This window comes from Magnolia sinica, chromosome 2 (genome assembly GCF_029962835.1).
Source record: "Magnolia sinica isolate HGM2019 chromosome 2, MsV1, whole genome shotgun sequence".
NCBI classification, from domain to species: domain Eukaryota; kingdom Viridiplantae; phylum Streptophyta; class Magnoliopsida; order Magnoliales; family Magnoliaceae; genus Magnolia; species Magnolia sinica.
In genome coordinates, this window is record NC_080574.1 from 25245378 (window position 1) to 25267889 (window position 22512).

The window sequence follows — 22512 nt, forward strand, 5'->3', positions numbered from 1 at the left end:
GGAGGGATGCATTCATCATCTGTTTATACATTGTTTGTTGGCCTACTCCCTGCAGCATGCTTTTTCGATCTGTTTGGTGTGGCTGATTCAAACACAGAATTTGGGGCTCTCTTGGAAGAGTGGGGTGGCGGCCATTGAAAAAAAGGTGGTTATGGTAGTTGCTTCCATCTGCATTATGCTGGGAAATATGGAAAGAAAAAAGATGAAGGATGTTCGAAGACAAAGTACTCTCCAGTGCAAAAGGCTGTTTGAGAACATAAATACCAGCATCATCACATGGACCCTTAATACTGCTGTGTTTAGGTATTATTGTCGGGATTGGATGGCCGTTGGGATGAGCAATCAGGCCACGGTTAAGCCCATTGTCTGGGAGCTTTGAGGCTGCTTTGGTTCTTCATGAAGCAGTTCGGTTTATTCATGGAGTTCAGTGTCTTTGGATAATAAAAAGAAAGAAAAAAGAAAAGATTGATCGTAAGCTTCGACTGCATGGGAAAGAGTTCTATTGGTTGCTTACAAATCTACAACCTACAGCAATTTTGTTTTGTTTCTGTAAAATTGTGTTTTCGATTGATTTGAGTGGGTTGGGGTTGAGTCTCTGCATCTTAAGTTAGCAGATTGTAGAAGAAAATCAAGATTCATGAAAGTACGAATCTGTAGATAATGATTCACCATCTCCATTCAGCCGCTGCTCTTCTGAAGTTTAATACACTTAATCCAAACATGCATAAAAAACCATGAGATACAGAAGGTTTACTGAGGCTGTGAATGAAATAAAAAAACATCATGGGAGGTCCTTGTACATAAAACAGAATAAGATTCAAATTGTAAATTCCAAATTTGTTAACCCACATCTAAAATCTCACTGCCACCATGACCGTGACAGGGAAAACCAGATTTGAATGCAGGGAATTGTTATAAGTGGTTTATTAGGCTAGAAAATGGAATGGTATTACACAGTTGTGAGAATCTATACACGGTAATTGAAATTATCCTGTTACGGACTAAAACTCAGTCTTTAGAGAATTCGCCTGCTTAACGACCAGTATCAGAGGATATGCAACCCTCCAACCTTCTCGAAAACATCATGGAGATTCCTCGCCAAATGCACACCAATGTGCATCTTTGGCTACTGCAATACAATCAAACCATGGTTGATTTCATATGGATGAACTTTTGTGCTTCATTGATACGCCCGACACGAGTAAGGAGATCAATGATGCAAGAGTAATGCTTTTCAGAAGCCTTGATATTGTATCTCTGGCCCATGGAGTAAAATATCTTGAGAGCCTCATCATCAAATCCAGCTCTGCTACAAATGGATAAAACCACATCGAAAGTGAAATGGTTTGGATTGAAACCATCCATTTTCATCCGGTTAAAGTGATCAAGTGCATCCCTATAGAGATCATTATAACCATAAGCTTCTATGATCGCGGTCCAAGTCATTGATCCCTTGGATGGAACTGCATTGAACACAAACTTCGCCTTGTCAATCTCTCCACACCTCCCATACATGTTAATGATAGCTGCAGAGACAAAGGGGACTGACCCTAGATCCTTCTTCAAGATCTGCCCATGTATCTCCTTCCCAAGCTTCAAAGATGACAATTCACCAGAGACGGCTAGCATTCTTGCCATGGCAACAGAATCCGGTCTATGCTTCGAGAGCTGCATTGATCTAAACACCCCCAATGCATCATATGGACACCCATTCTTCAAGTAGGAATCAATCATGGCAGTCCAAGAGATCACATTCCTCTTCTCCATGCCATCAAACAACTTGCGAGAGTACTCTAATCTTCCACATTTTGAGTACATAATCATCAATGAAGTAACTATAGATACATTAGGTAGAAACCTATTTTTCACTGCATATCCATGTATCTCCTTTCCATGTTTCAGAGCCCTCAGTTCGCCACAAACTGGGAGGACGGTAGCAATTGACACAACGTCGGGCTTAATCCCTTCTTGTTGCATCCATACAATCGATCTCAAAGCCTGCTCAAGCCTCCCATTTGAGGCGTACCCTGACATGAGTGCAGTCCAAGAAACTGCATTCCTCTCCATCGAACAGTAAAAGACCCGCCTCCCTGAACCCATGTCCCCACACTTGCAATACATATCAATCAATGCAGATTGGATGAACAGCTGTTTTGCATAGCTCTTCGTCTTGATCACATACCCGTGAACCTCCCGGCCCAATATCCATGCCGACAGCTCTCCAATCACTGGGAGAATTATTGTTAGCAAAACAGAATTGGGTTTTATCCCATGTCTTGTCATCCATCTCAGATACTCCAATGCTTCTCTCCGCAGCCTATTATGTGCAAAACCTGCAATCATTGCCCCCCAAACAACAATATCCCTTTCTTTTTCGAGCAATTCCTCAAATATCTGCCGTGCGAGCCTGATCTTGCCGCATTTGAAGTACATATCTATCAAACTAGTCTTGAGCAAGACAGATCCAATGAACCCATACTTGATCAAGAGGGCATGCGCTTTCATCCCTTGCCCGAGCGTGGGGGACCCAGCAAAACTCTTGATCAAGCAAGAGAATGTGTATTCATTCAAATCCACACCCAATTCCCGCATTCTCGAGTAGATTGAGAGAGTGTCACGACGCTGTGTCATCCCACCCTCAATCACATTGCCTCTGAGCAATGCATTCCATGGGTAGACACTTCGCTGTTGGATTTCATCGAATACCCGTTTTGCATCTTCGAAGGACCCACAAGCAGTGTACATTTGGACAAGCTTCGTGCAGAGGAACTCATTCTTCTCGAGGCCATTGATGCGGATGTGGACATGGATCTGCTTGCCCTGGATCAGCGATTTTGATCGGACACATGCAAAGAGGAGGGAAGAGAAAGTGGTGGGATTGACTGGGATGCCTTCCTTCTCCAAGTAGTCTAAGATGGTGAGAGCCTCTTTGAGGCGCCCTTGTCTTGCAAATTTCTGGATGTCTTTGTAAACGACATGTGGGTTTTTGCTGTGGAGGGGTAGGGATTGGGGGAATACATCTCTCTCTTTGAATCTTTGGGTTTTTGTGAGGTTTTTGGGTGGGTTTTGGTGGGTTTGGATTGAGGGACAAGATCGGGTTGTTTTGAAGAGGGTGGGGAGTGGAATTGAACGTTTCTGACGATGGAATTGAAAAGAGGGAGAATGTTTTGCGTTGTGGGTTTTCGAGGGAATGGGACTTGGGTTGGGAAGAAGGGGAGCCGTAGGTTCCATCAGCTGATGACGTGTTTGGAGAGACTTCAAAAACATCAGAGCTTGCAACGGTTTTTATTTGAAGTAGATAAAGGGCTTTTTGGTAATTTGGTTCAGAAAGATAAGGGTGGTTTGGTCATTTTCACATCAGTCACGTGGGTCATGGCATTCGTGTAGAAGATCCAGCCGCTTATCTAGCAGGCTCCATCATGAATTTGCCATGGCCTGAAAATTGGGCCGATCGAACACTCGTTTGATGGGTATTGTTTGTTAAATTGGACTGTCGACTATTTTTCGTTTTGACTATTCAGTTGATGGTCACAAATCGGACGGTCAGGATAACCCATTCAATGTAATTTTTCGATTGTACCCCCTTCACAAATGGGCCCCACAAGTTTAAAGGTCCGGATTGAGATACTCTGCCTGTGTATATGAACTCAAATATTGTATTTCCTTTGTTAATGTATTACAAAAACACCAAAAAAAAAAAAAGAAGAAGAAAAAGTTACACACCCCCAAAAATTCAATCAATAAGGGGGCATTTGGTTGCACAAAAAATAATGAATTAATGTGATATTTCATGATTGGTCAGTATAGCATTTGGTGCAGCCAAACGCACCCGCCGATCACTTCGGACAATTTCCTCTCCAAACAATAGTAGATTAAGACAGGGTTAGCAAAAAGTCCCTGCCTTCCAAGGAAACCACCACAGACTCCTGCCTCTGAACATGAAATGATCAAAATTCCCTTACACCTTCACAAAAATGTAAAATCAGACCTCAGCTGCCCACCAGCTTGCATGACATACCAAGCTCCTCAGAGGGCTCTTTCTTAGACCCCCCAAATTCTACTTCTCAGGTCATCCGGGCCCACATTCGGAAGTTTGACGTCTAACCATCGGACACGATCACACCATCCATTTCTGATGGTAATGTGGGCCATGCAATGATCAATGATCAATCTCTCAATCTATTATTCTATTCTTCCATCTCTATTTCCAACCCCAAGTCCTCATTAGCCACATAACCAGCCTCTTTCATGTGTTTAGCCAATTCCTCCAACAGCACATAAACCTCTCTTGCTTGTGGCATTGATCTGTCCCCCACCAGGAATGGACAGAACCCATCACCCACATCTATCCAAGCATAACCAGGAGTCTTCCTCAGGCCCAAGTCCCTCATCAGTGTCCTCACCTCAGCCAGCTTGTCCCAGCGCCTGACTGCTGCATACATGTTTGCAATCAAAACGTAGTACCCCGGATTCCTGGGCTTCATCTCCAGCAGCTTACCAGCTGCCCACTCTCCGATCTCCATGTTCCCATGTATCTTACAGGCTCCGACGAGTGTGCCCCACATCGCGGGGCTAGGCCGAAATGGCATTCTTGTGATAATCTCTTCTGCTTTTCTTAGCAAACCAGCCCTCCCAAAAAGATCAACCATGCAAGCAAAGTGCTCCATCTTGGGGATTATATTATACAAGCTAACCATCTTTTCGAAGAGCATTTGGCCTTGGGCTACAAGGCCTGAGTGGCTACAAGCCGAGAGGACAGCCACCATGGTTATGTGGTCTGGTTTGATCCCACATCTAATCATCTCATCAAAGAGCCTCAGTGCAGTTTCTCCCTCCCCTTGCATTCCATAGCCGGCCATCAATGAAGTGTAGGACACTTCATCCCTCTGGCTCATTGTGTTGAAGACTCTTCTAGCATCTGAAACCCGTCCAGACTTCGAGTACATGTCAACAAGGCTATTCCAAATCAAGAGATATTCCTCAAATGTAGATTTCCGTCTAATTATGTAACAGTGCAGCTCCTTGCCGTGTTGGAGATTTGCGACTCGGGCACAAAGGGGTAGGATGCTCGCAACCGTCACATAGTTTGGTTCGACACCCAATGATAACATGTCTCTGAACACAAATGATGCCTCTTCAGATCGATCCAAGTGGGTGTAGCCCGTGATCATGCAATTCCAAGTTATCAAATTCCGGGTTTCTGCCATTTGGAACAAAAGGTATGCATGTTTCAGATCCTTGCACCTTGAATACATAGTAATCAATGCATTTCTAACACTCTCATTTAAATCACAGTGGCACCGAATTGCAGTCCCGTGAATCTCTTTCCCCAACCGAATAGACCCAGTTCGGGAGCATGCAGCCAAACCAATAACCACCGCAACGGAATCCAAACCCGTGCCCCTAACTCTCATTTGAGAGATCAATTCAAGTGCCCCCGTATAATTGCCCATCTGCAAATTCCCTCCTGCGATTGTATTCCAAGTCACGCTATTCACCTCCGCACCCCCCATCCGCATCCGCTCAAACAACTCGAAAGCTTCCATCCACATACCCCTTGATGCATACCCAGATATCATCGCATTCCAAGAAACAACATCTCTTTCAGGCATTCTCTCAAACAGTTCCCTCGCCTCCCCAACCGCCCCGCACTTAGAATACATGGACACAAGCGCATTGTGCACAAACAAACTCCACTCAAGCCCACTTGCATACACGCTCCTATGAACCTCCCTCCCAAAACCCAAATCAAATTCCTCCCCACAGGCCTTCAGAACAGATGGGTATGTATAGTTATCAGGTCTAAATCCCATTTCTCCCATCTGTTTGAAGGCGGAGAGAGCTTCCCGAAAAAACCCATTTCTAACGTAGGCAGAGATGAGCACATTCCATGGGACAGCATGGGTAGCATTGTAATTTTGGGCAATGGCATGGGCATCAATGAGAAGAGTGAAGGAAGAGTAGAAACTGACAAGCTTGGTGACCAAAAGGGGGTCTTGATCAAAGCCCAAGGAGATAGTGTGGGCATGGAGCTGCTTGCCTTGTGGGAGGGCTTTGAGTGTGGTACAGGATAAGAGAAGAGAGGAGATGGGATCTAGGATAAGAGAAGTAGATTGGACTTGTGCTTGGAGAAGAGAGAAGGCTTTGAAAGCATTGGATAGGTAGCCTTGGGTGGAGAATGTTTTGATGGATGAGAGGAGTGAATCTATGATGGGAGATTCACCTCTCATTGGGGAGTCTTTGGGAGAGTCCTTCTTGGGTTGGGAGACTTTGATGGTGCTGTTTTCCCATTTGGTGGATGTTGGGAGGCTGTGTTGGGGTTTTACTTTTACAAGGGGAGGGTTTTTCCATGATGAGGGGATGTATTTTTGGAGTAGGAATAATAGTCTTCTTGATAGGAGGTATGAAGAGTGCATCAATCAGGTTTTGTGGGGAGTCGTTTTCCATGTGTGTCGTAAGTTGGAGTTTTGGTAGTGCTACATGAGTGGGATGTGGTCCATTCCACATACCTGTGAAACATCTGAGTCGTTCATCACGTGGGCCATATTGTCCAGGTTATGGGCATGGAAGTCGGCCTTCCCGATTAAATTGATGGCTAGAATAAGCTTGGTCAGGTTTTCTTTCATGATTCGATTTTTTTTCTTTCCCTTCATTTCACTCATCAGATGATTAGACCAGCGGAATTATCATGGTGGGACTGCCAGGTGGACGGCTTGGATTTTCGCATGTACTGCATTCGCACATTTTTTGGTTTATATGAGGTTGGATATATACACGTGTGCAGGATTAGCAGTCTTGTTGTTAAGTTGATAGCCCTGACTTGGTGAGATTTAATTGGGCTACTTGCTGCTATAAAGAATAATCATGTTTGAAAGTAATTCAAGTGTAATCCACCAACGTTGCACATTACACAGGACTAGCCCCAATAAACATTGCCATGTGAGAGCATCACGGTGGTGTGAGTAGGCCTGTACACGAGCCAAGCTATCTTGATCTAGCTCGGCTTGACTTGGCTCGAATGACGATTCGAGGCGAGTTAAGCTTCAACTGACCCAACTTGTCCCGAAAAAAAGCCGAGTTCGATTATAGTGGATCTTGACTTGACTTGACTCGAATATATAATATATTATATTTTTTAAAAAAAACGTTAAATAGTTTGTATATATTATTAATTAAATATTTGATTTGGGAGTTGAGTCGGTGTGGGTTGTGTCAATTGGGTCGGGTGGCTAGGTTGAGTCCGGTGTCGATGGGCTGACCCCAAGCTTGGCCCAAGGTCATTCCTGGGCTTAAATTCTATGCCAGGTATCTACCCCAAGTAAGGCCTGAGCCAATGATGCCATAGTCTATCTTAATCCAATAATCAAATGGGCTGCCATTATACAAAAAGAATGGATAGTTTAAAGACACTTGTCAGCTGTTTCTATTCACAGGTTATTTTTAAGGCATTTTTACTAGAGTCGGTTCATGTTTCAACTATTCAACCCATTTATATGACAGGATTCGTTGTAGATTAGCCAATAAAAAATAACTTTAATTGGATTATTCAAGCCTTTTCTTTACAGGCCAACCAGACAGCCCTATAGGACCTGGGCTATAAGGCCTTTTCAGCCCAGTTAAGACAATGGCCTAGCATAGGAGACTAGGGCTGGGCTAGGCCAACTTCAATCTGGTTTGGCCCTGGCCCAGCCCTTGCCACCCCTCCTTATATCTTATTGGTGGGAACAAACATCTTATGTGGACCAAATCTCTATGACCAGAACCACAAATTGTGTGGGGCCATTGTGGCACTTTTTTCATGGGAAGCCACGTGTCCAAGGCATCCATTGCTGTTTTCAAATAGAAGGGTTTTGGCTTTTATTTTGACTCTTGGTGCGCATGTTAATGATTAGACGGTCATGATCAAATGATTGGTGCAACTTTGCATAGGGGCCGTCTATGTAAGTGCTCCAGATGAGGCGTTCCAGTCACCGATGGTTGCCCCCATTTACAGTAGAGATCGGGTAAAAAGACATTGAGATATAGTCATTGAGCGTTGGGCGTCCACATCTATGGTGGAGATTGGGGAAATCACGTTGAGGTGTAGCTGCACAATATATCTCTACTGTTACTATATATAAGTTGGACATTTTACCCTTGCACTTAGTCTTTATACATTTGTTAAGAGAGGGTACATTTATATTTAAAAATATAGTTGCTTACTAGGGAATAATTGAGATTTTACCACACAACCGATAGCATAAATTGCACCCATATCTTTTAATGCAGGTGCATGTATTATTATTATTTTATTTTATTTTGCGTTAATCAAGGATACCATGCCACGAAAGCCTTGTGGAGCCCGCCCTTATTTGGTGTAATATATAATATGAACATCTATTATGTCAACGAATGTTAGGATGTCAACCTAAAAACTGAAAATAATAATAATAATAATAATAATAATAAAATTTTGAGGACAGAGAGTGGAATCCACCAAGGGATATAGTGAAGATAGGTGGCTCACCGTAGTCCCTACCTTTCTCGTAGCCTCTTTCTGTTATTTCTTGTTCTCTTGCTCTCTATTCCCCCACTACATCCCCTAAAAATTAGTAGGTAAAGAACCTGCAGGTAAAGAAATCAAGTGAATAAGAAAAAGAGCTGTGGGCTACACACACACACATATATATATAGAGAATTTATTTTTAAAAATTAAGTTTTATAAGAGTTTTACTAGACTAGGATTTTTATTAAAGTTAGAATTTTGTTGTTTTTGGTAATTACGAATTTTGGTACTTTTTTCTTTATTAATGGGGTAACATGGACACACATTACATAATTATCAATCAATTTATTATGAATTTCTACGCTTATTTCTATATTCTTATTTTTCTCGTGGATTTGAGGTATATCTGTGAGGAGTCCAGATAAGTTCCGTTGATTTGGAATAGTTATCCCATGAGGAAGACTGCTCCACCTCATCATGTTCATCCTTGCGTCAATAAAACAAATGCATTATAGTGGGGCACACAAAATTTTGCCACCTATTATCTTAAGGCCTTGTTTTTCCAACGGGGCCTTAAAAAAATCATGACTCTTTACGTCCAAGATTTTAGGATGTAATAAATGCTAAATTCCAGTCAAATTTCATGTAAATACAACAAATCAAACCAGCCCTAAAATGGCAACAATGCTTGTAAAATGGATTTTTTTAAAAAATTGCACCACTCAAGCCACAAAAGAGAACATCTGAACCATTAATTATTAAATACACAAAGACATCTAAATTACTTTAATACCTCTCTCAATGTCTAAAGTCCCTTCCAACGTCTTGTCAAAACCAAAATTCACAACTCTCCAAAGACTTTTTACAAGAGCAAAACTGTTATAGGCTACTGCCATTTTATATTGCATCATAACTAAGATGTAGAAAAGTTTGTACATGCTACATCCATGTTCATGTACTCAAGTCTTCAAAATCACCATCCTAACTTGTCGGAAAATCCACGTCAGCTCCTGGAATAAACCAGTCATATGATGGCATGACCCAAAGATCTAAAGCTGGGATGTGTCAACCTCGAGTGAGAATTCAGGCGACTTCCATTGCCGGAGCCTCAAAAAAGCGTGGACCGAAAACGATAACCGGCACACCTACATCCTTCGATCTGACCGGTCCGATATGAGATTGGTCGAACGACCATCTCCGATGAGGACCTGACCATTTCATCTCCATGAATCTTCTTTTTCTCCATGGGCCCATGTGGATTTTCATCTCCTTCATCGACTTCTTGCCTGCTTCACATACAATGCCTAATATAGCATTCAGGTACTCGGGTTTTCCGACGTAGGATTCCGGCAGCTGGTTTATCAAATTCCGGTACTCGTCGCATGCTTTTGCCATTTCAAACTCTGATCGGAATTCTAGTTCGATCACAAACCGGGCGTGCTTATTGCAATCTGTTGCCTGGACGATCACGTCGATGTATTCATGCTTTCCTGAAATGTTAAAAAAAATGATGTAATTTATACAAAGGTTATGCCAATGTAGCACATAAACATGCATATATGTCTAACAACCCATTGTTACAGTTAGCAAAATAAGTGAGAATCTTTATTTATCTATCATAATAGATAAATAAAGATAAATACATGTCCAAGAACCTTCAAAATAATTACAACCCTCCAAAAAAATATTTATTTATCTATAGCAAAAGGGGCTATCCAAAATTCACACTTATTGGGACCTAGTTTAAAAACACAAACTTGACTCAACTCCAAAACCTTGTTGAGTCGAGTCAACTCAAAAAATTCCTGCCAGTTTCTCAGAAACAGATACAAGTTTTTCGGAGTTTTTTTCAATCATTAAATGTTTATAAGTATAAATAATGTTGAGTTGTGCCAACTCTAGTCCAGTTTTCTTTTTTCTTTTTTCAGAGTTTTGCCAAGTTCGTTTTATTATTATTATTATTATTTTGTCACTCTGGGTTCTCAAGTTTCAACCCAATGCTGACTGGATCGAGTTTTTCTTGAGCCTTGTTGAAAGCTAGTACAATCAAGTTTTTAAATTATGTACCAAATAATCTTAATTAACCATCTGATTTTGTGGTCGAATTTGGATAGTCGACATTTTATTCTCTAGCAGCCACAAGTTGGTCATTAGGATTTATGATTGTTCTTTCAGCATAGTTTGTGTGTAGGAAATACAATATAAAAAATATCCTTACAATTACATAATGTTGAGAAGGGCTAAAGGCGCATGCAACTATAAACTTATTTTAAGATAGTCGAAGCCTCCTAATGCAAGAGATTCGGTCACATTATGTCTGAGATTCAATTAAGCTTACATTGATTTTCTAGACAGCTTGCACTATTTAGGTGAAGATAGTATTTAACTTTAGCTCTAAATGCCAAAATAAGTAGAAGAAAGAATATGAAAGTTGAAGTGGTTCAAGCATTTATCACCCGTCAATTCTCATACGAGGAGATTGACTAGGCTTGTGTCTGAGATTCAATTAAGCTTACATTGATTTTCTAGACAGCTTGCACTATTCGGTGAAGACAGTATTTAACTTTAGCTCTAAATGCCAAAATTAGTAGAAGAAAAAAGATATGAAAGTTGAAAGTGGTTCAAGTATTTATCACCCTTCAATTCTCATATAAGGAGACTGACTAGGCTTGAGGTGCAATAGATTAGGTCCATTTAGAAAAAAAGTGGAGTGAGTTATGATGAAGGCTTGATAACCCGGCCTAACCTTTTAAACTGCCATTAGTGAAATTTTAAGTAATAATTAGGAAAGATACATTATAAACCACATTTTAACTTTACTTCACATTCGATATGGGACAAATTTTCAAAGAAGTATATGCATAGAAATTTTAAAAACCGTTAAAATTTTACACAATGCTCCATCTATTGTAGTTCCTACAATATCGATGGTTTGGATCAATGCAAATGGGTATCATATTATGTACATGAGTCGAACATTGATAATTGTAATCACGGTCGTCTTACAATTGGTAGTTTGGTACTACTTGTACTGTATAACTGCCATTATTAGCACAATTATAGTACTAATTGTATTGTAACCGCAATTATAGTACTACTTGTTCTGAGCTCTCAAGAAGAGGTGGGCCATTGATAGAGTATCCTATTGATCAATAGGAGGTGATGACAGAATTCCTTTTGTTGTGGGTCCCATGCCACATCTAAACACCCAAATGCACCCGAAAAACACCTAGAGGCTTGAGTGAAGCTTTTAGAGATGTGTTTGAGCCTGAGGCTATTTTAACTCCTATCAACAACCATGGGCAGAGCCAACATAGGCTAGCAGTGTGGTTGTATTGTAGGTTTCCTATCGATTCAAGCCTATCCTTAAATTCTTAGCATCACTACTCTACAAGCCTACATGTCCTAAATCCCAACCTAGCTTGTTTATGAGACGTCTAGCCATGCATCAGGGGGCCACTAAGTAGCTAGAAAGCGCAAAAATTAGGGTGGCTAGTACTCATCAGGGGGGTTGCATATGTATATAAAAAAAATACGATGGGCAGTTAATAAAATATAGCCAACCGTTCACATACAATGTATGTGTAGCCCACCAAATAACCGTATCAGCCTAACTTTTGGACCATCTTATTTAGACGGTGGGCCCCAATTGTAGCATGAATTGTAACAAGTGACAGGTTGGCATATGTAGCTGAGTGTTACTGAGTGAAAGATACCTCGTTTCAACACCAGAGGTCATGGTATCGTTTCTCAAGTGGGGGCGGCTAACAGTGTAGTGTGAACTGACAATGGGGTGTACTAACAAGCTAACATAATATATATATATATATATATATATATATATATATATATATATAGCTGAGTGTTTCTTAGGATATATTCAAGAAAATCCATCAAAAAATAAGAAAATGGTGAAAATTTTGGAAAAGATGATATATTTTGGACATTATCATAATGTTATATATTGGAGAAATTTCAGAAACTATTGTGATATTAAAGGGGAACATTATATATGAAAATACCTTAATATCGTATCACCAGGTAAGTATTTTTTAGAAGCTATTGAAAGAAGTATAGAGCGAACAACTGTACATGTTGAGAGAGTAGAAAAAGAAAAAAGTGTAGCTACACACAAATAGATGACACAGAGATAAAGAAGGGTGCTGGAATAGTTTCAATGGTGGGTGATCTATTCCCACAATTTTTGGTGTTCTGGCTCATTTAGATTTACTTGGCTTTCAGGATAAAATTCTAGCTAACATAAGCCAGTACCATGGATGTTACACTGTCATTACGATGGGCTTATAAATCCTTCGTTGCATGGTCTCCTAATATTGCATGCTTCCTAACCGCCTATGCTCAAAGATAAAAATACCCACAATGAATGGGGAAAGGCATCTCAAGACTAGAGCTGGGTATCGAGCGGAGTTTGACTGAGCTAAGGCTGACCCGACTTGATCTAGTTTTGAAATAGACCTGATGCGAACTTAACCCAACTTGGTAACGAGTTCAACATGCCTGACCCAATCCGAGTCTGGCCTGCATTGGCCTGCACTAATTCAGACCAAGTCTAACCTGGTCACAGGTACTGAGTCGTGTTGGGGGCAACAAGTAACCCGAGGTTGAAATCACAACCCAAAACCTAAATGTACCTGTCGATCTCGTTTTGTGTGTGGGTGTGTCTGTGTAGGGAAAAGCTTCTATGCGGTCAAGCTCATGGGAACTTCCCATGAGGTCAAGCTGTGTGGGCCCCACCGTGATGCGTGTCGAACATCTACCCCATTAGTCAGATGCACCATTCCATAGTAGGCTTAGGGCTTGAAAATCAAGTCAATCCATGACTTTCGTGGGCCACACCACATACAAAAGTTGAGAGGGGCTACCCTCCATTAAAACAGTCATAATCATTTTTTGGGCCCACCAAGATGTGGTTCACAAATCCAACCCATCCATTATGTGTGTCCCACTTGGATGAGGGGTCAGACCAAGCTTCAGACGCATCCAAATTTCAGGTGGGCCCCACCAAGTGACTTTATATGTTTTAGCCATGTCTTCACATGATTTTTGTGGGCCACACCACATATAAAAGTTGAGAGGGGTTACCCTCCATTAAAACAGTCATAATCATTTTTTGGGCCCACCAAGATGTGGTTCACAAATCCAACCCATCCATTATGTGTGTCCCACTTGGATGAGGGGTCAGACCAAGCTTCAGACGCATCCAAATTTCAGGTGGGCCCCACCAAGTGATTTTATATGTTTAGCCATGTCTTCACATGATTTTCGTGGGCCACACCACATACAAAAGTTGAGAGAGGTTACCCTCCATTAAAACAGTTATAATCATTTTTTGGGCCCACCAAGATGTGGTTCACAAATCCAGCCTATCCATTATGTGTGTCCCACTTGGATGAGGGGTCAGACCAAGCTTTAGACGCATCCAAATTTCAGGTGGGCCCCACCAAGTGATTTTATATGTTTTAGCCATGTCTTCACATGATTTTAGATGGTATAGCCAACTTGAGTTCTGACTGATTTTTGGGATATCCCATAATTTAAAGGGTACCCATCAAATGCACGATTGATGTTTGACACACACATCATGGTGGGGCCCATAAAGATCAACCTCATGGGGAGTTCCCATGAGCTCGACTGTATAGAACCCTTTCCATATATATATATATATAGAGAGAGAGAGAGAGAGAGAGAGTCTTTAAAAAAAAAAAGACTATACTCACGGAGAAACTTTTGGAATTGCAAGCGGATTTCCCGCAAAAGCCTTTCTCATGATGATCCTGCGTAAGGATTATGTTTGGGGCCCATTGTGATGTTTGTGAGAAAGCCACTCCGTCCATCTGGTTTTTAAGATCATTTTAGAACTTTTTACCAAAAACGAGGTGTATCCAAAACTTAAATGGGCCACGCGAAAGGAAACAATGGGGATTTAGTAACCACCGTTGAAACATTCATATGGCTATAAAAGTTTTTTTATCGGTTTAAGTTCCTGTTGTTTTCATTTCATCTAAGTGAAAATAACCTTATAAACAGTTTGGATGGATATATAAACATCAAGGTGGAGCTCATGAAGGTTTCAACGGTAAGCATTCCTTTCCCCACTGTTTCATCTAGTATGGTCCACTTGAATTTTGGATTCTCCTCATTTTTGATATAATGTCATAAAATGATATCTAAAATGAATAGACCAATTGGATTTCACACAAACATCATGGTGGGCCCCACACAAACTCCTCGCGGTACTGTAAGTAGGAGACCATTACCCTCTCTCTCTCTCTCTCTCTCTCTATATATATATATACACACACACACACACATGTGTGCGCGCGCGCGAGTGAGTACTGAGTGGATTTTGGGTCAAGTCAGTCGAGTCAGTAGGTGAACCGAACACGACTTTGTTTTGAGTTTGAATTGGATAAAGTCTATCCAGCTCAGGTGGACTCACCCGTTCGGTTCAAATCAAGTTGGGTCGAACTAGTTGGACAAGTCGGGTCATCCCGTTCAAAGCTTTACCCAAGACTACTTGTTCGTATGGGAGATATTTTTGTGTGGAGAATATATAACAGATAAAAATAGAAAAAGAAAATTTAAAAATACCTCCAGGTATTTCTCTGGTAGACCTCCATTTGGACGTACACGTGGCAGCATCGTAACCAATGGTGTGTAGGTGATCTACGACCACCTGGCGCAGACAACTTGCGCACCCACTGCCCGTCGCCTTCTGGCAGTGGCACATCGCTGTCTTTCTTGCCATCATCACGGCTCGGTCCACTTCCTTCCGTAGTTTAGATCCCGACGGGCGACTATCGGCTAGGATTTCCTGAAAGAGCAATAAAACAAAATTAACAAAAAATGTAATTACCACGGTTTAAGAAATGTATGATGGTTGGGATTTCCACCATACATTTCTGTGCACACCTATCTCTCACTGTCCAAAGTTGGTTGGTGAGAATCCCAGCACGTTCCGGAATGGATTTTGCAGCTTACACTGGACGCGATTTTTCTGCAAAACCCTTTCGAACGAAGTTCCATAGCGCTGGGAAACTAGGTGGGGCCCTCCGTTATATTTGTCATAAATCTATTTCGTCAATCTACTTTGGGAGATCATTTTAGGAGGATAAAAAAAATAAAATGATGAAGATCTTAAACTCAAGTGAGCCATATGAGAGGAAACAGTAGGGAATGAGCTACAACCATTGAAACATTAGTAAAACCACAAATGTTTTGTATCAGGCTAAGTTTTTTATTTTTCCAATTCATTTCTATAAGAATAACCTTATGAACGGTTTGGATGGAATATAAAATCAAAGTGGATCTCATCATTACCGTTAAGAGGGTGGAATGAAACTCAGTTTAAATAGAGACCGACGATTTGTTACTTACCACACCAATAGCCGTCTGTTAATATTGAAATGCGGTCTGAGATTGAAAAAGTAGCGCATTTTACCTGAGAAACCATGCTGAAAAACGTGGACTAACCTGTAACGGCTTTTAAGCAGCCAGCAGTTCTTTAAATCGACATTAATTTTAATTGCAAGTCTTAAAATGTGCTCCCAAAATGGATGGATAGGATGAATTTATGGAAGAAAAAAAACAATGACAGTGGGCCCCACCCCATTTCCACTCACCTTTTAAGTGGCACCCAAACAGGCTCTAAACTTATATTAAGAAGATCGACTTAGTAATCGCCACCGTAGATTACCTTCAGAATTTTATAACTGGATTGCCAGAATTCGGCCGGGTCGACAGAATCAGGCAAGCTGCCTATATTTCCTTCATCGGCGTCGCCATCGCTGCTGTTAGAACGGTTGGATTGGTTGCATGGTTCTGCCGATGTTGCTCGAATTTTCTCACCATGGCCCTCCAGCCGTTGATCTTCAAGAGCTATTTCTTCAAGGAAATTAGCCATTTTGGTTTAAGGAATATGGGGGGTGGAATGGAAGGGATTTATAGGCCGTGCCATGTCATCACGCAATGATTACTCTGAAGAATATGGATTAAAATCACGTGCAATGATAACGAGACATGGTTGACGATTGCTGAGGAAACTCGAGTCATTACACGTGGCGTAAGTGTGAGGCATTGGAACTGTTCATCATAGAGACCACAGTTTTTAGATACATATCTAAAAATCGGAAGCGGATTGTCTGGTGTACCACGCACCACCGACCAGGCTGGTGTGGGTACGTGTCGTCCCAAGACGAGCGGTGACGGCGTGACGCTCCTCCAGCTCCCAGTTGTATTAACGGTTGAAAGGAGATCGAAGTTACATGGGATCACAATGATGTATTTATTATATCCACACCGTTTATCCATTTTTTGAGATCATCTTAGAGCATGAGCTCAAAAATAGTCATATCCAAACTTCAAGTGGACCACGGACAATGATTCTCACCGTTAAAACATTTAGATAGCCCACCATAACGTTTATTTTCCATCCCATATGTTCATTAAGTCACAAGGACCTGGATGAAGAGGAAAAACAAATATCATATTGATCCAAAACTTATGTGACCCTCAAAAGGGTTTTAATGGTATACGTTCAATACCTGGTTGCTTTTTGCAGTGTGGTCCACTTATACTTTTGATATGTCTTATTTTTCACCTCAAGCCTTACGACTAGATCAAAAAATGGATAGACGGTTTGGATATAACACATAACTCATGATGGGACCCACAAAACTTGGTGACATCAACACATCAGTCAGGTCGGTGGTGTGCGATTCACCAGCCAATCCACTTCATCGGGTCAGCATGATCATTAAGTGGCCACCTTAACTACTTGAGCGATGACATGGCACGTGTGTGAGACATCTGAACCGTGTATAAGGTGGGCCACACTGTGAAGATATACTGATACTTCAGACTGCGGGTTTTTTGTTTTTCCTTTTTTTTTTTTTTCGAACGTTCCATTGTTTTCGTGAAGGGTGGCATCCGTATGTGTGGATCGGCCTGATTTTTGGACTGGATTATCTTCAAGGTCTCGCCCACCTAATGCACGGTTCAGATGTGCCAGGTTGGCATGTGAGGAGGGTGCACGTGGGTCTAGCAAAACTTCATGGATCCGACCTTCATTTCCAACTGACACCGAGGCTCAGTACACGGCCGGGACCTACGACAGTGCATGGGCGGGCAAGGATATTTGATCAAAGGGAATTTCTTTGACAAATATCTTATCTACAATGGACCATCAATTTTTTTAAATTTTTTTTTCCTGAATGATATAGTCTTTTATTGAATGTATGAATGCTGCAGATTGGAGGGTGAAGATCTTCCAAACAGCTGGGTTTTTGGCTGGAGTCATTCACTATTTGTCACATTGGATGAGCGATTTTGATCTCATCAGCATGTGCTACTTGCAAGGCAAGGTACCTCTCACAAATGTGACTTTATCATGAGTGGTGGGCCCTTTTGTCTTACCCCTGTATATGATATTATTAATATTAAAAGATGAAATTAATTATGACCATATATATATATATATATATAGAGGCATGCTCACCTACGCACCTATGCACGTGCGCACCTTTGCACACGTGTCATGAGTGTCGAATCGGAAGGGTCCATAAGATGCGGAATCCCATGAAACCTTATAAAATAAATTTTCACCCTGATCTAATATTCTTATGGACCACAGAAAAGAGAAACTCAAATCAAGGGAAGAAAATGTTTGCATTTTTCGTGGCCCACCGAAGTTCTGGCTTAAAGTAAAAATTGGTACCAAGGGGTTTCAAGATGTTTTTCTTCATGTGGACCGTTCAGATTTTCAAGACTCATCAGATATGATGAGTTCTCAAAAAAGTTCGTATGCAGTCCGTCTCAGGTGAGCGTTCCCCTAATATATACATATGTGTGTGGGTTAGCTTGGTAGCACACACACTCAATGTTAGCTACCCCTACTAGGGATCGATTGAAACGAGGTATCTCCACTCAATAATGACAAAATATTCTCTTCACCTTCGCCATGCGTCTTTTAGCACTGCTAAACCAAGCATAGGAATATTCGTCAAATGTATTTTGCAGATAAGTAATTTATAATTATTATATTTTTATATATCTACAGTAAAAAATTATCCTGATGATAATATTAATTTATCTTGATAATAATTGAACATTAAAGTAATGTAAAAAAGACATTATTATAATTTTATCATAAATAAATCAAATAATATAAAATTATCACCATTAAAATTAATAATAATGTAATTTTAAAAAATTATTAATTTCCTAACAATTGCCAAAACCAAATCAGTAAAAGATACTTCCTCCACTGCCCGAGTAAAGAAGAAAATTCAAAAGCGACCTAAATTGACACTGGATACTTCTCAGATATTTCCTCGAAATCATGGCACCTAGATACCATCCAAAATCCTTTGTTCCATTATTGATAAGACAGCCATCGTCGTTAAAAATCCTGGCCCAAATGTGGATAAGGCTTAACAAGCAATTACAACGTGAATTTAACGATAGCCATTCATTTTTGCAAGAGGAAATTGCCACATTCATTATTTAATTTTGACCATCCATCCGACAATAGCCATCAAACAATTAGTTAGGATTGATTGATCAGTGTGATTTTAGACATATACTCCATGTTTCAAACAATTTGGATGGTCCATATAGCCTTACATGAGTGCCACATAGGAAAATGATGAGTGGAACTATTTTAAAATGGTGGTTGGTTATTACAGAATGCAGCCCTTCTTTTCACATGGCAAATCCTTTGTACATTCATGCCTGGGATTTAGGGGCATGTTTCAACTATCCAAACCATTGATCCAACAGATCTACAGCTACTAATGGTTGCCTCAAAATTTTTTCAGATTATAAGATCCTAAATTAGCATACAAAATGATCGTAACAAAGACTGTCCATATTCAAAGGATATGATCAAAAGAGCTAAAATATTTCAATATGAGAGTTATTTTTATTTGATGTCTTCCTTCAAACTTAAGGTCCATCATTTAAATGGATTTGATCATACATGACATCGAGTCCAGAGATACAGCCAGGAAGCATCCTGTAACAATGGGTTCCCGTATGTACAAGGTGGGTCACACTGTGAAGATGTACTGATACTTTAGATTCGTGGTAATTGATCTTTTTTTTGAACGTTCCAATGTTTTGGTGTAGGGTGGCACCCTTGATGAGTGGATCGGCCTGAGTTTTGGACTGGGTTATCTTCCAGGTCTGACCCACCTTATGCACGGTTTGGCTGTGACGGGTTTGCATGGGTGCAGCATGTGGGGAGGGTGCACGTGGGTCTAAGCAAAACTTCATTGATCCCAACACGACTGGGATCGATGATAGTGTAAAGTGGTTGAATTTTATAAGGTGGGCCTTATTGGTAAACAGTCTAGATTGTCTTAAGGGTTGGATAATGTGATCAGGTGTACCAATGGACCCCACTAAGTTAGAACACATCTATAAATAGAGGTGTACACGAGTCGAACCGAGTCGAGCTTGGCACAGCTCGACTTGGCTTGGCCACTAGCTAACCCCATCTTAGCTCGATCCTCGAGCCTGACTGGCAAGCTCAGCTTGGTTTAGTCAGCAAATCGGGCTAGTTCGAGCCATGATCAAGCTGAGTTTGTCTGTGCAGCATTTTCACAAACACATGAACTGCACCTTCAAATTCTCACTGTTTGTAAAACAGTAGTAGCGATTTTACAAGTATTTCATCAAACACCTTATAGGCAACGTCAAAATCAAGAAAAATGGGTATTTCTTTCATATACATATCTTCCTTGCCACCAGCCGACACTTCGTTGAGTCATTTCATAAGCAACATCAATATCAAAGTAATCGAATCATCGAACCAGCTCGATCCGAGTTCGATTCGAGTTGAGTCAAGCTCCGCTAAGCTCGAATTTGGTATGAAATTTTTTCGAGCTAAAAAAATCAGCTTGACTCGGCTCGAACTCAATTTCGAACCGAGTCGAATCAAGCTTTTTTGAATCAAGTTGAGCGGGCTAACTAAGCTAACTCGGTTCATGTACAACCCCATCCATAAATTCATGTAGGGGTGGAATGCTAGAACTATAACACACATATAATATTCAAGTGGTGGAATTGAGATTTCAATTCATGTGAAGCCTTTTGATGAGTTTCAAACTTCTCTACCTTTTGCATTATAAATCAGGGCTGAGTCTCCAATCCAATACCATCGATAGAAGCTTTAGCCCGATCATAACTTCCAAGGGTGTAAGGAGAGGAAGATTCCAACATCGTATTTACAGTAATGGCGTCCCAACAAGGTAAGCCATATGACTCTTTAGATCTCCATATCCAAGCTAGGTCGTTTGGCAAGTCTGCATACATTATTACATAAGGGGGGTAAGGATATTTGATCAATGGATTTCTTTGAAATATATCTCATCTACAATGGATCTTCTAGATAATATCTCTCAAAACTTTTTCATTTGACATGACCCACCTCATTACAATTTTGCCTGATTTTTTTATGGGAGATTACACATCTAATGTACAAAATGAATTTCAAGTACACATCATGATGGCCTCATTGTGTTTGTGAGATTCGCTTGACTGTTAGATGTATAATACATGTTAGGCTTATGCTAAAAAATTTACTGACCTATGATTCAGGTGGACCACATTAAAGTAAATAGTTCGAAGAGAGAAGTTTGCAATTAGTTATTACAAGTCTTAATATGATGATTATATGAAATTCACTCCAATCATTAGGTGTCACACTAGACTAAAAAATAATGCAGATTCATGACTCTATTTGAATTAATGTAGAAAGTGAGCGGTCTTATATTCTGTTTTCAATGGTGTAATAGTCAGAGGCGGATTGCGTCCTACCCTCCCCCATACCGTAATCTTTCCGAGCAGAGCTCTATGGGGGCCGCCATGATGCGAATGTCTTATCCACTCCGTTCATCCCTATTTAAAGATCATTATACAATATGAAACCAAAAATTAGGCAGAAACAAGGCTTAAGTGGCCCACAAAGTAGGTATTGAAGGGCCACCATAAAAAAACTTTTTGGGAGCTGCAGAAGTTTCGGATCAAGCTGATATTTATGTTTTCACTTCATCCAAGTCTACATAACCTTATGAATAGGTCGGATGGTAAATAATTTTTTTTTAAAAAAAAACAAAGCAGTGGCCCTTAGAGAGGTTTCAATGGTGGGTGCCATTATCACCATTGCTTCTTTTGGTGTGGTCCACTAGATACTGGACCTGCTTCATTTTCTGGATCATGCCATAAAATCGTCTGTTAATAGGTATGGACGGCGTGGATAAGACGTTTACATCACGGTGGCCCCCACAGAGCTCTGCCTGGACGGATTACCGTCTGGGCGGGGGTAGGACGCAATCCACTTCCGTAATAGTCTACTTCAATAATAAATGGAGTTGATTATTTTTAGTCCCTAAGCCGACGATGGAGCCCAGCAACTAATCTGCTGTGGAATAAAGGAATAGCTCATTGAAAAGCTTTCTAAGAAGGAATTATTCAATATTAAGACTGTCTGGCATGTACGGAGGACGTGACTTGCACTGAGTGCTATGTGAGAGTAACATGCAGCAGATACACCTGGCATCACGGGGAAATGTCGCAATCCTAAAGGTAAGTCCAACTCAGTGACTTAGTCGGGTTGTATCATACGAGGAAGGTGTAAAACAACACTTAAAGCCTCAAAACTCACGTGGTGTGATTCACATGAGTTTTGAAATGTCCTAGGTTGTCGCTGTAAGAACTCTACAAGGTGGGCCGTGTTGATCAAGGGTCTGGATTTTACAATGGTTGGATAATGAGATCAGGTGTACCAGTGGGCCCCACTAAGAGGAGATTAGTAAGGGGTGGAATGCTAGAATTATAACACATGGTTTTACAATGCAACTGGGATTGTAATTTGTGTGGAGCTTTCGGGAGAGGAGTTTTGATTATGAGTTTCAAACTCCTCTACCCTTATATATATAGAACAGTGCTAGGTCCTCAATCCAAGTAAAAGAAGACTTCGGCATCTTAATCTATAGCAATGGCTT

General features: G+C 40.8%; 3 protein-coding genes across 3 annotated transcripts; all 3 read right to left on the minus strand.

Moving 5' to 3' along the window:
• Positions 1 to 652: 652 nt before the first annotated feature.
• LOC131236720 (pentatricopeptide repeat-containing protein At1g71460, chloroplastic) lies at positions 653 to 3584 on the minus strand. Its single transcript, XM_058234106.1, has one exon. It carries the CDS (start codon positions 3265 to 3267, stop codon positions 1141 to 1143), a length of 2127 nt encoding a protein of 708 aa, XP_058090089.1. The 5' UTR covers positions 3268 to 3584; the 3' UTR covers positions 653 to 1140.
• A 54-nt stretch (positions 3585 to 3638) lies between these two features.
• On the minus strand, positions 3639 to 6577 carry LOC131236722 (pentatricopeptide repeat-containing protein At1g71490-like). The gene has a single exon (XM_058234107.1). It carries the CDS (start codon positions 6414 to 6416, stop codon positions 4188 to 4190), a length of 2229 nt encoding a protein of 742 aa, XP_058090090.1. The 5' UTR covers positions 6417 to 6577; the 3' UTR covers positions 3639 to 4187.
• A 2596-nt stretch (positions 6578 to 9173) lies between these two features.
• Positions 9174 to 16460, minus strand: LOC131227735 (uncharacterized). The gene is made up of 3 exons (XM_058223546.1): positions 16203 to 16460; positions 15098 to 15320; positions 9174 to 9975 (listed from the first exon to the last, which is right to left on the minus strand). The coding sequence occupies exons 1-3, from the start codon at positions 16407 to 16409 to the stop codon at positions 9569 to 9571; spliced, it is 837 nt and encodes a 278-aa protein (XP_058079529.1). The 5' UTR covers positions 16410 to 16460; the 3' UTR covers positions 9174 to 9568.
• Between the last annotated feature and the right edge of the window lie 6052 nt (positions 16461 to 22512).

Excerpts from the sequence above, each read along its gene's own strand:
- LOC131236720 (XM_058234106.1), bottom strand. The coding sequence starts at position 3,267 with ATGTTTTTGAAGTCTCTCCAAACACGTCATCAGCTGATGGAACCTACG.
- LOC131236722 (XM_058234107.1), bottom strand. The coding sequence starts at position 6,416 with ATGCACTCTTCATACCTCCTATCAAGAAGACTATTATTCCTACTCCAA.
- LOC131227735 (XM_058223546.1), bottom strand. The coding sequence starts at position 16,409 with ATGGCTAATTTCCTTGAAGAAATAGCTCTTGAAGATCAACGGCTGGAG. Across the intron at positions 15,321-16,202 it reads CCAGTTATAAAATTCTGAAG|GAAATCCTAGCCGATAGTCG; the intron begins GTAATCTACGGT and ends TTGCTCTTTCAG. Across the intron at positions 9,976-15,097 it reads TACCAGAGAAATACCTGGAG|GAAAGCATGAATACATCGAC; the intron begins GTATTTTTAAAT and ends TTAACATTTCAG.